The 15,280-nt window shown below is 46.2% G+C and overlaps 1 protein-coding gene across 1 annotated transcript in view; it reads left to right on the forward strand.

Moving 5' to 3' along the window:
- Nucleotides 1-15,280, forward strand: part of KSR2 (kinase suppressor of ras 2) — a 400,554-nt gene that overhangs the window by 315,753 nt on the left and 69,521 nt on the right. Inside the window, exons 8-9 of the mRNA XM_041729093.1 lie at nucleotides 4,461-4,526; nucleotides 7,395-7,521. Of these exons, the coding sequence (XP_041585027.1) occupies nucleotides 4,461-4,526; nucleotides 7,395-7,521 (193 nt within the window). The remainder of the gene's footprint in view (nucleotides 1-4,460; nucleotides 4,527-7,394; nucleotides 7,522-15,280) is intronic.

Here is a 15,280-nt window from a genome sequence, read left to right on the forward strand (position 1 = left end):
GGAGTGCTGGCATGTGCTTGCTGAGAACCCACATTCCCAGCACAGACCGAATCAGAACCTTGGAAGGTGAGCCTGGGGGATCTGATGGGGAAGCAGGTGGTCGATCTTCGCAGTGTGTGGTGCGAGCGGTGAAAGAAAAAGTGTAATTGGAGTGGAATCCTGTGTGTTTTCTGCTGGAAAAACGATTCTTCGTAAGTGGGGCATGGTGTGTCTGCATCGTGTGAAAGCCTCCTCTCCATCCCTCTTCCCCTCCCCTCCAGGGTCTGTGTAATTTCAGCCCTGGGCTAATCCTGCCAACTCAATTAGCAGATCCTGGACACGCGGGCGCTAGTTCTTGACGGATGCGCCTCTGTGCAAAGGGTTAAGTGTCTTAGTGTGAAAGCCAGTTCTCTGGGCTTTTCTCCGTGAGCAGTGGCTGTGCCCCTGTCCCCAGTGCTGCCCTTTGAAGTGCTGGCTGGAAGGACAAGCGTTCCATCTCCCACCCTTTGGCCAGAGATGAAGGAAGGCTTTTCCGTAAGTGCAAAATACAAGCAACAAGGGACAGTAGAGAGGAAAATGCCAGGGGGAGGCAGGAGATGACCGAGGTCATAGGAGAGGCCACACCTGCCCCGACCTGGTTTGGGCATGGTCCAGAGGTTGTGTGAAATTGCCTGTCCCTGCTTGAGAATGCTGCCCACGAGAGCGAACAGGCTTCCTCACATCTGCACGTCACCATTCCAGCTGGGCTTGTTTGGGAAGACTCGTAGGCGGGAGAGGCAGAAAGGAAACATTTCTTTCTGGAAGCTTCCAGGGTGGAATCAAGCCATTTCAAACAAGAATGAGTGCAGAAACTTCTTGGTTCCTTCTCAGTTTGACATCAGCAGATTCCCCAACTCAGGGCTTCCCAAACATCAGTCTGACCTGTCACAGTTGTCACAAGCCTCCAGTGGCTTCTTAGGGTGTGCAAGATCAAATACAGGCTCCTTGCCAGGGATGCCGGGGCCCTGTCTGTGCCTTCTCCCCTCCCTTGTGTCTTTATTCACCCTTTACCCTCTGACCCCTGAATCCACCAAGCTCGTTCCTGTCCCCAAACTTTTGACTGGCTGGAAGCCCTTCCCTTCTCACTCTCCTACTCTCCATCCTGTTTCCCTTATGATTTTTTCCCTCCATCTTGCCACACCTGCAATGATCTGATCTTTGTTTAGGTGTGTTTTATCCCTCCCCATAAAGATAGCGGCTTTGTCTGCCCTGTCCCTTGCCTGTGTGTCCCCAGGACCTGGAGCCCAGTAGGTGCAATTAAGTATTTGCAGAATGAGAGGCTGGTTGTACATTCAGCAGAGCTTCCTGTTAGGGTTTGGATGCAATACCCATGACCTCCCTGGGGGCTGGGACCTTCCCTGTAGGTCTGAGAGTCTGGGAGCTTTAGAAATGAAAAAGACAGAGATGCCTGGGTAGCTCAGTCAGTTGAGCGTCTACCTACACTCAGGTCATGAGCCCAGGGTCCAGAGATCAAGCCCCTACATCAAGCCCCTGCATCAGGCTCCCTCCTCAATGGGGAGTCTGCTTCTGCCCCTCCCCCACCTTTTGCTGCCCCTGTTCCTGCTCTCCTCTCTCTCTCAAATAAAATCTTAGAAAAAAGAAAAAGACAAATCGACAGTAAGGTTGGACTTTTACTATCCTTGTGGAGTCAGGCTGCTGTAGGGGGAAGAGCAAGATGACATCTTCGGCTTATCTCAAAGGAGGCCCTTTTGATTTTGCTGGTTACAGATCCCAAGAAGCTTCCTGTTTATGGAGGTTTTGGAGGCATCTGCATGCTGGTTAGAGCTGGGCTTGGCATCTCTGTCTCTTCCTGGCTATTTGACCTTTGGCAAGTTATCCAAATTTGCTGAGCCTCAGTTTTTCACTCTGTAAAATGGGGATAACGATAGTTGCTGCTTTTTAGGATTGTTACAAGGATGATATAAATTGTGTAAAGCCCCGGGGGCATTGCCTGGTATTTCACAAGCACTGAGCAAATGATAGCTCTTCTTCTTCTCTGAGTCACAGCATCTTTGTGACATTCGTGACCGATAGTACCCCTTAATGTTTTTAAACCACCTTAGGTTTTTGAGTGCCAAGCGCTGCCCCCTCTTTCTGACAGTTACAAATTATGTAAGCCAACTTGTCCCAATCTAGTTCAATCATTCACACACCACCCTGTCATGATTTTGTTATATTTGTGTAGCAGTCTCATTTTTATTTATTTACCATTTATGGCCTTTTTAGCTTACATAAATTTATTTAAAGATGAAAATGCATTTTATGACCATGAGTGGAAAATCCATTAATATAAGGCAACCAGGGGAAAAAAAAAGACATCAGGTGGAAAAATAAATTTAAATTTTCTGTTGATACTGTCACCCATCTGAATCTAGGACTATGGTTAGCATGTGGTAGAGAAATGTAAAGATGTGTTAGCAGCAGAAACCTTCTCCCGGCTGCAAAGTGAAGGGGATTTGGAGACTGGCTAATAATGTTTTTGCCGTATGATTCATGCTAGCACTGTTCCATGCTGCCCGCATCCCTCCTTGCTGCCCCTCTGCACTCCCGGGGGTCTCACGTCTAATTTTTCCACCGTGGAGAGGAATCCAGTGAGTACCCAGTTAGGGCCACAAAAGACTAAAGACAAGAAAAATTGGAGAAACGTGCATAGGCTTTCCAAAACAATCAACTAGACCAATGGTTCTCACACCTCAGCATGTATCAGACTCAGGTGGAGGGCTTATTAAAACAGGTTACTGCATTTCAGCTTCAAGTCTTGGATTCATCACATCCGGGGTGGGGGCCCAGGAGTTGCATTCCTGGAAAGTCCCCAGACCACCGGTGCTGATGTTGCTGGTCCTGGGGCTCCACTTTGAGAACTACTGAGCTAGATGAGTCAAAGTTGAGTCTATGACTGGGTGTTCGGATCATTCTGTTAGAGAGAACTATCAGATTTCTAAAGGGCAAGAAGGTGAGAGCAAATCTCAAGCTCCCACCTCTCTGTAGAGAGTTTTTAAATATGAAACCTCTAAGCAGGCTGCAGGTGCCTTCTGGCAGGGCTGCTGGCTGCTGCAAGTTAGGCTGGCGCGCACAAAAATTGTAAGGGAATTCAAAGGGATGCAGGCACCAATAGCATCTGCCACAGTGTGTATTCCTCCTACTGACAAAAACTCTAAAGACAAAGCCAGATCACAATTAGTTGGGGTTTTTATTATCCTTTGGAAGCCTGGCAACTCTTCAGGGAAGAGCAAGGTGGCATTGTCTCAGAGGAGGACATTGTGACTCTAAACTCTTCCTACCTCTAAAACGGAATACCTGTCACTAATCTCATCCTAAATGGAAGCCTTGGTTAGCTGGTTCCTGTTGCTTGAGCCTTTCAGAAAAAGGAGAGACCACCGTTGGCACCACTCACCCAAGTTTTCTGCCAGGAAAGCTCAGTTAATCTGTGTTTCCATCTGTAAAATGGGAATGATAATAGTATCCATTGTGTAAGGCTATTGTACAGATCCAATAACATAGTATATGTAATATGTTTAGTTCAATGGCTGGCAGATGAGTCTATAAGTAAACAGTGGATGATTATTAGGATTGGATGATTAAAAAAAAGACTGGATGATGATTATGATGATGATAAAGATAAAAAACACAGACTGGGGGGATCCCTGGGTGGCGCAGTGGTTTGGCGCCTGCCTTTGGCCCAGGGCGCGATCCTGGAGACCTGGGATCGAATCCCACGTCGGGTTCCCGGTGCATGGAGCCTGCTTCTCCCTCTGACTGTGTCTCTGCCTCTCTGTCTCTCTGTGTGTGTGTGTGACTATCATAAAAAAAAAAAATTTAAAAAACACAGACTGGGGAGGGCATGGGTGGCTTAGTTGGTTAAGCACCCAGCTCTTCATTTCGGCACAGGTCATGATTTCAGGGGCGTAAGGTTGAGCCCTGTGTTGGGCTCCAAGCTGGGCCTGGAGCCTGCTTAAGATTCTCTCTCTCTCTCTCTCCCTCTGCCCCTCACCCCACCCCCCTACTCTCAGCTCTCTCTGTCTCTCTCTAAAACAAAAAAAGAAAAAAAAATACAGACTGAAAGGGGAAAATATCTTTCAAAGCATAAAACCTAAGTGGACACTGCTGGTGAAAGAGTTGCTATACATCTTGGACCACTTGGGTCTGACCTGTGAGAATGGAATGACAATAGACTTTCTCCAGAGTTAATTTCCTAGGTGCCAAGGAGGTGTTTTAGCTACCCCATTTCATCTCCACAGCTTCCAGAGCTTTCTGAACCACCAGGGCATCCCATCCATCCATCCATCCACCCACCCACCCATCCATCCACCCACCTATCCATCTATCCACCCACTCATTCCTCCACTCATCCATCCACGCACCCACCCATCCATCCACTCATCCATCCATCCATCCATCCATCCATCCATCCATCCTTCCTTCCTTCTCTGTCTTTCCCGCAGGTTAAAGTGCCACAACAAATGCACCAAAGAAGCCCCTCCCTGTCATCTCCTGATCATCCACCGAGGAGGTAAGTATTTAACACTTGCTGCCCTAGGGGTAAGTAGGGTGGGGCAGGGGCTCCTGCAGACCCTCTGCTATAGCTGTCCCATCCAGGCCATTTCTGGGTACCTCTTAATCCCCTGATACTTGCCTAATTGTTTTCCCTTTGACACTCTTCTTCCTGACTTCTGTCTCCTTCCTCCATCTCCTGACCCCAATCTCCCTATTCCTTGCCCCTCTGCTGGTCTCACTGATACTTTAGCCCCCAGACTCATCTCCCCCTTCCTAAGTCTTTTTCTTTCATTCTTGTCTACTCTCCTACTAATTTCCACTCTCCTCTCTTTCCCCCAATCTAATTGCTGTTACTTCGCATTTAAAAAGAGTCCTGGCTGAGTGTTCCCCATGATGGGCTCATCAGACTCAATCACCAGGGGCCTTGAGGAGGTGGGCATGGGCGTGGGGAGGAGTCGGGCTTGGGTCTGTGGGTTTGGGCCATCTGGGGGCTCTGGGAGTGTCAGGGCCAAACTGTCCAAGCAGGGAACTAACAGCTACCCTTGGGAGACTCAAGGACTCAATGGGAAGCCTTTCCTCATGAAACCTGGCAGTTCAGCTTTCAAAATAGTTCCCCTGACTCTTGTCTCATAGGGTGTTTATCTCTGACCTTATTGTCTACATTGCAATTCATTTACCACAGGACTCTCAAGGCCTGTGCTCTTTAATACAGTAGCTGCTAGCCACATCTGACTATTTAAACTTAGCTTGATTTAAATGAAATTAAAGCAAAAATTCAATTACTCTGTCACATCAGCCACATTTCAAGGGCACAGTAGCCCTTGGCTACCATATTGGGCTACCATATGGGTAGTGCAGATAACAAACACTTTCCTCATGGCAGAAAGTTCTATTGGGTATCACTGGTCCCGACCTTTGCTATTCAAAGTGCAGTCTGTGGATTGGCAACATGGGAATCCCCTGGGAGCACTTTAGAAATGCACAGTTTCTGCCCCAACCTCAGACCTACTGAAGCAGAATCTGCATATTTTTAACTGCTTCTGCGAATGGTTCCCTTGCCCCTTAAAGTTAAGAAGCAAAGCTCTAGAGTAGAAGCTGCAAACTCGTATGCCTACCAGGGCTAAGCAAGGATCCGAAATGAGAGAAGGGGGCCAGATGGGGCCATGGAAAGTGGAGAGGGAACCCAGGCACTGTCTAGAGAGGACAGTCACTCCAGCAACGATGGAAGCCCATCGTTGCACCTGCTCTGTATTTTTCTCATGGTTCAAAGGAAAGCCCAGATAGTTGTATTAAGATGCTAACAACTTATTAAAAGTTTTAAAATTTTTGCTGGCCAATTCCCCGTCACCCTATCTGTAGGTTGGATGGAGCCATGGAGTCGATGTTGCAATATGCAACCTGCTGATCTGAGACAGAGTCCCTCCTCATCCCTGCTGTGTCCCTCACAGCTCCCCTGGCCTAGGCTCTGAGGAATCTGCCCTGTTTTAGAATGAACCCAAGGGAAATGTAAAGACTTTTTGCCAATTGGTGCCAAAAGTCCTAAGATATGTTCCGAAGCTGATGGGCCATTGGTTTTCAATGATCTTTGCATTGCTTATCTCCACAAGGAGAGGAAATTGCAAATAAGGAAAAGTCATCGGCCCTCTTGCCCCTTCCCACCCACATCCTTAATTAAGAACCATCTGTTCCTTGCACAACCTTTTACAGTCAAGGAGGCCATTTTAAAACCTGAATTCTCACAACTCTTGAAACCTTGAGTCAGGTTCATTGGGGAAATTCCTCTCCATAGTGGACTCTGCTGGAGCCCAACTCCCATGTGGAGACCAGAACCAGCCTGCTGCAAGGTGACCCACTCTCAGAGGCTGACATCTAAAGAGGGGCTCCCTCTGCTTGTCCACCCACCTTCCTGGACATGTCCTCTTCGCCCCAAGGCAGCAGGTGCCTGTACAGGCGAAAGCAATGGCTCTTTCCAGAAGTCCACCAGCTTCTTGCTTCCCCTTTGCCCTCCACCCTTGTTGATAGGAAGTTTAAAATATAGTTGGTTTCCATGGAGATGGTAACTCAGGCTAAACAGAGAAAGTAAATCCCTGGGTCAGTGCAAAGCTTTAACTTTTCCACTAACACTCCAGTCCCGCGCTCTCCCCCGCAAAAAAAAAAAAAAAAAAAAAAAAAAAAAAAAAAAAAAAAACAGCTAATGAGTAACACTGCCAGGCATCGAATTTGAATTTGAGCTTCTCAATGTGCCCCTCCCTGTGGTCCTGATAAGATAATAACAGAGGAGTAACAGGAAGAGGAGCTTGGATGATGTGGTTTGGATCAGGAAGCATTTATTTAGCATTAGCTATGAGCCCAGCTTTTTGTGTGGCTTCAGGGATGGCACTGAGAGGAGGTCTGGAAATACTAAGCCTTCCCTTCAGGAGCCCAGTGGTTGGACAGCCTGAAAAATCCCACAAGCAGTGAAGGAGGATCCCAACACAAGAGTTCTATGGGGGCTGGGGAAAGGTGGTCATTCTGAACTTGTCCATTGACTGCAGACCTTAAGGAATCAAGAGGAACCTCTTGTATTTCAAGGGAGAGTCAAGTCTGAAATGAATGCCAGTGTGAAACAATTATGGTATTGAAAACAGCCGGATAGCTTCAGTGTTATGATGAAAATTTCTAATTGACGAGTCATTTGTTGAGAATATAAAAATTTTAGAACCCACGGAGAACACTGGATCTTACTACCATGACACAAGGGCTATCATTTTTAGAGAATTCCCTTTCCATCCTGGGATGGGGTGGGGAGACTGTCGGGGTAGGGTCCCAGCTCTGTTCTCCTGGCATAACCGTATAAAATCAAAGTAGTACTTAAACTCCCAAATTGCTGTTTTTACCCCTACGGATCCAGCAAGGTTAGTCCGAACAGAGTCCGTCCCATGTGACATCAACAACCCTCTACGAAAGCCACCCCGGTATTCGGACCTGCACATCAGTCAGACACTCCCCAAAACCAACAAAATCAGCAAGGTGAGGCTGGGGTCCTGCTGGGTTGGGGCATGCTGGGGCTGCCCACTGCCTGGGAAGGGCAGGAAGACAGGGTGGGGGAGCTTGCATGGCTGGCTCTGGGATCCTTTGCCTCCCAGTCCACTTGGGGTGTCCTAGTTCTGTGTTGTTTGTGTCAAGCTAAGCTTGGGGGATATCCAGCCATCACAGAAAGAGTCAGTGTGCCAGAAATCTGTCTAATTTAGAGAGAGGGCACATAAAAATGAGAATGAATGAGTCTTTCATGGAGGGGCAGTGGGGATATAGCAGGAGAGCCTGAGTAGATTCCTTAGTGGACCAGATCTGCCCTCTTTGCTCTGTGAGATGTTTCGCCATCTGCCATGATGAACTTCGCAGATGGTTCTGGGCTGACACATCTTTTGAATCGGACCACCGAGGGATGGGGCGTCTATTTCTGAGCTCTTGCTGGAGGCTCAGTGATGGATACAGGCTGGAGGGGGCCCAAAGCTCTGAGCCTCAGCCAGTTTGGTTGGCTTGTGGCTGGTCCTCACATGGTGGTCAGCAGTGAGCTTCTCTGTGCATCTTTCTCTCCACCATGGTGTGGAAATTTCCAGGGTGATTTCCACATCCGTGTTTGGTCTGTTGGTCAGACAGCACCAGAACTATCCCGGGGAGACTTGCAGCCTACTGTGACAGTAGGAGGCAAAGGCTGCAAATGCCAACAGGTGATTTCTCAAAGTCTCCAGTGCTTTCATGTATTGTGTTGAAGGTGAGTAAAGTGTCGATCAACTCAAGCATGTGGGAAGTCACCACCTGTGTTCAGGACCCAGGTGAGCATTACAATGGCTGAGTGACCTCTCCCTGGCAAGGCTCAATCTTGCTTCTCTGCATAAGGCTGGAGAGAGCATTGCCCCCTCCCCAACCCACCCTCCTCGTAGTAGCCAGAGTGATTCCTAATGAACATTATTTGAATCCCGTCCCCCTCTGCTTAAAAACCATCCAGTGGCTTTCTACTGCATTTGGAAAACAGATCAAGCTCCTTACTGCAGCCTGCAAGGCCCAGCGTAATTTGGTCCCTCCCTCCATCCCTGATCACTCTGCATGCCTCCCCACCAAAGCACATATGTTCTTTCTCTCATGCACTATCACCCACCGTTTTTACTACTGGCTCTCAACCATTCACCATCTGGCTCCTTGTGGCATCATCTCAGCAGTAGAGAGCTTGGCCTCTGCAGTCAGGCAAACCTTGCCATCAACCTTGGCTTTTCCTACTTATTAGCAGTGAGACTTTGGGCAAGCCATTCATCTTTCTTGGCTTCAGTTTTCCTGTATGTGAAATGGGTATGTTCTGGTTATCCACCACTGCACGACAAAGTACCTCAAACTTTCTGGTGTACCACAGCCTTTTCATTATGCTCATGGAGTCTGTGGGTCAGGAATTAGGACAGGGTACGGTGGGTCTGGTTGAGCTCTACTCCATGATGTTCAGGGACTCAATAGGGAAAACTCACACCGCTGGGGCTAGATTCTTCTAGAACAGAGATTGGCAAACTGTGGTTTATAGGCCTGACCAGCTCAGCACCTGCACCCACTTTTGTGAATAAAGTTATATTGGAATGAGCCACACCCATATTGTCTATGGCTGCTTTCACACTACAGTTGGGAATTGAGTGGTTCTAATAGAGACACATGGTTCACAAAGCCTAAAATATTTACTATTTGGTCATGTCAAGAAAAAGTTTGCCAACCCCTGATCTAGAGCCTTCTTCACTCACCTGTGTGGTGTCTGGACTGGGAGTGCACGGGGCAGGGTTCAGCAGAGACTCAGTGGGAGCATCTATATGTGGACTTGCCTTATGGTTTGGGCTTCCTCAGAATATAGCAGTTTCAGGGTAGTTGGGTCTCTTACAAAGCCAGTCAGGGCTCAAAGAGCAAGTGTTTTAGCCAACAAGGTGAAAGTTGCATGGGATTTTATAACCTAGCATTATAAAAGCCAGTGCATTGTCTTGATTTGTCACTAGCCAAGGGTTGGTATATGTATACTGTACTGATAGAGGCTCTCATGCTCCTACTCAGATTCAAGGGGAAGAGGCAGGCATAGATACCACCTGTCAATGGGAGGAGTCCAAGGAGTTTGAGGCCATGTTTTAAAGTGCCCATGGCAGGGGCACCTGGGTGGCTCAGTTGGTTAAGCATCTGCCCTTTTAGCTCAGGTCCTGATCCCAGGGTCCTGGGATCAAGCCCCACATCAAGCTTCCTCCTCATCGGAAAGTCTGCTTATTTCTCCCTCTGTCTCCCTCTGTCTTTCCCCTGCTTGTAGTCTCTCTCTCTCTCTCTTTTTAAATAAATAAAATCATTAAAAAATAAAAAATAAAGTATTCATGGTGGCTAATAAGAACATCAACCTCAGAGAGTTGTTTTGGGAATGAAATGAGATAATTAACATAAAAGCACTTAATATGGTTCCTGGCACATAGTAAGTGCCCAGGAAATTCTAGATACCACTATCAGGTTCAATGTTGGGCTTCCAATCCAAATGTCAGGCTGGGTCCACTTTTTCTTTGTTATATGCAAAAGATACATAGATATCTCTAGAAGAAGGGATCCCCACCTCTGGGGGTGCTTAGGGGGCTCAAATGGTACAGCTCCTGAGAAGTAACTGTGTGTGTCTATAACCCATTCTTTTCTTTGTGACATCTTAGGGGGTGGGTTGCTCAGAGCCATCTCGAGACCTTCCCCTCTGGCTTTGCCGGCACAGTGAGCCTCTCAATCAGATGGGACAGAAACACAGGTCAGATAGATCAGTGACTATGACATGGTTCTGCTTGTCTGCCAGCAGGAGAATTTGATAAGAGAAATAAATTAACCTCTATTTAGAAAGCAGCTTTGACTTGAAGGTGGACAGGATCTATCACAGGGCTGGGTTATTTTTTCCTCTCTTTCTCTTCTCACTGGCTTCACACAGATTCTTTTTGTCAGGCAATGATGTGGTTAGTGCAATAGATTTCTGAGCCAATTTGGTCTGAAGACTTCCTTTTCATTGCTCTGTCTCCTCTCCTGTCTGGCTCAGTCAATCCAGGTTCACGAAAAGCCTTAGCTTTTCTCCCAACAGAATAGTTAAAGAGGGTGCATTTGGGAGTTAGAAAGGCCTGGGCTTGGAACTTTGTTCCTTCACCTGAGTGGTCACAGCAAGCTCTCTCTGCCTTGGTATCCCCCCCTTCCCAACCCAATCCCCATAAAAGGGACAGTACGATAGCAGACGTGATTGGGATTGTGGAAAGGATTAGATGCAATGATACGTGTGAAGGGTTTAGTCCGCCACTGGATACTCAGTAACAAAGAGACAGAATGGGGAGGGGAAGAGGAACAGGAGGAGGAGGAGGAGGAGGAGGGGAAACAGCTGCATCTGCCAGCAACTCAGGGGCCAGTCTATAACACTTATGCTTCCACATTAAGGCATCAAAACCCCATGTGCAGTGGTGTCCAAGGCTGAAGACCTGCCTGCTCCGGTGCTGCTATTTGAGACAGCTGCATGCAGGCATGCCCTTTCCAATTGGTCTTGCGCTGGGGCCAGCTCCCTGGACCTGCCACAAGACCATGGATCATTATCCTGTTCTTCCATCAGAACCATGACTCAGCTACTCTTTGTGGGTCTGCTCTAAGCTGTTACTGTTGACTGGTTTCCTCATCCTCTACCTCCCTCTCTCCATGCCATTGCTTCTGCCACCATATAGTTCCTATTCTTCATCACCTCGGCTTATTTGTTTTCTGGCCTGTTGTAGCTCTTTCTGTTCTCTTTGAACCTCATTTCCTCTCTGCTGTGCTCCTAATGCTGTTTGCCCTTTTTCCTGTTGGCCAGTTCATCTTTTCATTCCATGTCATAGTCATGGGCCAGCTGCAATCTCATTCTGACCTGTGGTCCTGTGTTGGGTATGAGCTGTGGAAGTCACAAGACAAGGGTGATTGTTTAGGACTACCTGTTCAGCACAATCTATTGGGTTAGAGGGTAGGGACAGTTTCCTCAGGAAAAGTCCATGAGAGAGGCAGTTATCATCACCACCACATCCAGACCAGTACACAACTGAGTGGAGTGGGGACCTGGGAGATGAGCATGCTTCTGTTTCCTTCCCAGAGTCAGATGTGGATTTCTTGTGACTTGGCACTATCTTGTTTTTCTGCTGCTGGGCTGGAGGTTAGGACCTGGGTCACAACTCTCTATATGACTCTAGCAAGTCATTCCCTGCTCTCCAAGTCTCAGTCTCCCTGTTTACAGAATAAGGGGTTGGACTGGGAGGTCTCTGAAGGATACTTCTGCATCTCAGCTGGGCTCAGAAAGAGGATTTATGCCACCAGCCCTTCCTGGAATGATCTGATAGAGTGTGAGGTTCCTCTCAATGGAATGCAACCTCCAGTTGCTGGTCCCATTGGGCTGTAGCTCTGGGTCTGACCTGCAGAAGGAATTTCCCCTCCTGTTGTAGCAATTTGGCCAAGGAATGTAGGTACCTATGCAGCGCTCTCTTGGGATGATTCTGTATATTTACAGCAGCCCTGAGCTACACAGATTAGAAAGACCTAATTCCTACCCTCAAAGAGGTAGAGATCATTCCTTCCTCTATAAACACAATTCCCTCCCTTTCCTCCCTTTCCCTCTCCTTCCAGTTCTCCTTCTTTTTCATTAATTCACTCATTCATATAGCACTTATTACTACCTTTTACATTTTTATTTCTGTGCTAAGTTCTGCAGATTCCTAGATGAATAGGACACAGTCTAGGAGGAGGAGATAGATCTTTTCAAACCTCCCTCCCTCTCTCCTTCTCTTCATCCATCCAACCCTTTCTCTCCCTTCTTTCTTGTTTTCCTTAATCTAGCACATATTTATGGAAGGACCACACTGTGGCATATTTCTAAGTGCTGAGAATAGGGAGCTCCCAGCCTAGAGAATGAGAATGAGAATGAGAATGAGACAAACAAGTAGACTGAGAAGTGACGAGGTAGAAGCAATAGCTGAAGCTGAGGGAGTAATGCAGAGGTAGCTTTCAGAGCGAATGATGTGGTTTACTGGGTGGATCAGGGGTTAGGGGAGCTTCTCAGAAGATAGGAAAGGTAAGCTGTGTCTTCTAGGCAGACTAGGACTAGACAGATATTCCTAGTAGGAATAAGAGCATGTCCCAAGTCTTGAAGATGTGAAGTAGCCTGGTTTGTGTTGAGGACTGTGAGCCCCCTCATCCAGCAGTAATGCAGCACCCCCACCTGATGAGGTAGGGTCAGCCGAGGCCTGATGGAGAGTCAGGACATTTACTACCACCCACCTTTAGTGAAGCTATTCCCCATCCCTGGTATCAGTGGAGGCTCCATGGGGAGTAGTAATGAGGCACTCCTACTTCTCCCAACAAGAGTGTATCAGAGGAGGCTTATGAAGGAGCTGGAATTCCTACCCCCACCCAGCAACAATTAGAAATCCTCCTATCCTCAGTGGCCAGGCCAATAGAGGCAGAGAGCCTAGGCATCGGCCCTTACCCAGCAATAATAAGACAGCACACATCCTCTTCCCTGCTAGGGCAGTGTCACAGGAAGCCAGCTAAAGCCGAAGATTTATTTATTTTTAAGATTTTATTTATTTATTCATGAGAGACACACAGAGAGAGGCAGAGACATAGGCAGAGGGAGAAGCAGGATCCCTATGAGGAGCCTGATGTGGGACTCAATCCCAATATCCCAAGATCATAAACTGAGCCACAGGCAGATGCTCAACCACTGAGCCACCCAGGTGCCCCTAAAGCCGAAGGTTTGAATAAGACTCAGAGTCTCACACCCTAATACCCAGATGTCCAGGCTTCAGTGAAAAATCACTCATCACACCAAGATCCAGAAAGATCTCAAACTGAATGAAAAAAGACAATCAATAGATGAGATGAGTGAGATTTTGGAATTCTCTGACAAAGATTGTTAGAGCAGTCATCATAAAAATGTTTCAATAAGTAATTATGAACAGTCTTGAAACAAATGAAAAAATAGATCACTGCAAAGAAGTCGAAAGTCTCAGCAGATAAAAAGAAGATATAAAGGAGAACCATATGAAAATTTTAGAACATATAACTAGGAAATGCAGTAATTAAAATTAAATAGTGGAGAGACTCGATGACAGAATGGAGGGGCAGAGGAAAGAATATGTGGGATTGAAGATAGAGCAGTAGAAAGTACACTGTCTGGTAACAGAAAGGAAGTAGACTGAAAAAAAAATGAGTAGAGCCTCAGGGATCTTTGGGACAACAATAAAAGGCATGGTGTTGGTGTCATTAGAGTCCTGTGAGAAGAGAAAGAGGGCAGAGCTAAAAAGTTCTGCAAGAAATAATGGGCAAAAACATCTCAAAATTGGCAAAAGACATAAACCGCTGTTCCTATTTTCTAATTTGGAAGCAAATAAACATACCATATTCATGGATTGGAAGATGCAGCATAGTTAAGATGTCAGCTCTGCCAAAAATTGATACCTAATTCCTATCAAAATCCCAGCAAGATTTTTTTTTCCAGCAAGATTTTTTTTATAGATAAAGACAAGATCATTCTAAATGTTATATGAAAAGGCAAAGGAACTAGAATAGCTAAAAACAATTTTGGAGAAGAATGAAGTGGGAGGAATCAGTTTGCCCAATTTCAAAGCTTATTATATAGTTAACAGTAATCAAGACCAAAAAGGATATACAGATGGCAATATCATTCACCATTAGGAAAATGCAAATTGAAACCACAGTGAAATATCACTACATTCCTATCAGAATGGCTAAAATAAACCACAGTGACAACTCCAAATACTGGCTAGGATGCAGAGAAAATCAATCACTCATACAGTGTTGTATAAAATGGCATAGTCACTCCAAAGAACAATTCTTGCATTTTCTTTAAAAATTAAATATGCAATTCAATTACCATGCTGTTCAGAAACTGCACTCCTGGGTATTTATCCTGGAGAAATAAACACTATTGTTCATATGAAACCTGTACAAGAATGTTCATAGAGCAACTTTATCCACAGTAGCCATGAAGGGAAAACAACCTAGCTGTCCTTCAATGAGTGAATAGTCAGACACACAGTGGTACATCTGTGTCATGGAATACTACTCAACGATCAAAAGGAAGAAACTTGGGGTACCTGGGGGGCTCAGTGGCTGAGTGTCTGCCTTTGGTTCAGATCATGATCCCAGAGTCCTGGGATCGAATCCCACATCAGGTTCCCCATGGGGAGCCTGCTTCTCCCTCTGCCTATATCTCTGTCTCTATCTAGGTTTCTCTCATGTATAAATAAATTAAATCTTTAAAAAAATAAAAAGGAACAAACTTGATACACACAACAGCTTGGATGTATCTCCAGCAAATTCTTCTGGGGAAAAAAAAAGCCAATCCAGAAAGTTACCTACTGTATGATTCCATTTGTGTAGCATTCTTGAAATGACAGAATTATAGAAGTGGAGAATAGATTAGTGGTGTCTAGTGTTAAAGATGGGAGGAAGAGATGCAAGGAAAGAGAGGGAAATGGGGATAGCTATAAAAGGGCCACGTGCAGGATCCCTGTGGTGGTAGAAATGTTCTGTATCTTGACTATGTCAACTCAGAGTCTGCATTGTGATACTGTGCTATAATTTTGCAAGATATAATCATCAGAGAAAACTGGCTAAGTATGCACAAGACCTCTGTCACTTCCTAAAACTCATGTGAATCTGCACTTACCTCAAATAAAAAAACCTTAATAGCAAATTATGTCATCAACGTAATTGCTACCATTTA

The sequence above is a fragment of the Vulpes lagopus genome, chromosome 14 (genome assembly GCF_018345385.1).
Source record: "Vulpes lagopus strain Blue_001 chromosome 14, ASM1834538v1, whole genome shotgun sequence".
Taxonomy (NCBI): domain Eukaryota; kingdom Metazoa; phylum Chordata; class Mammalia; order Carnivora; family Canidae; genus Vulpes; species Vulpes lagopus.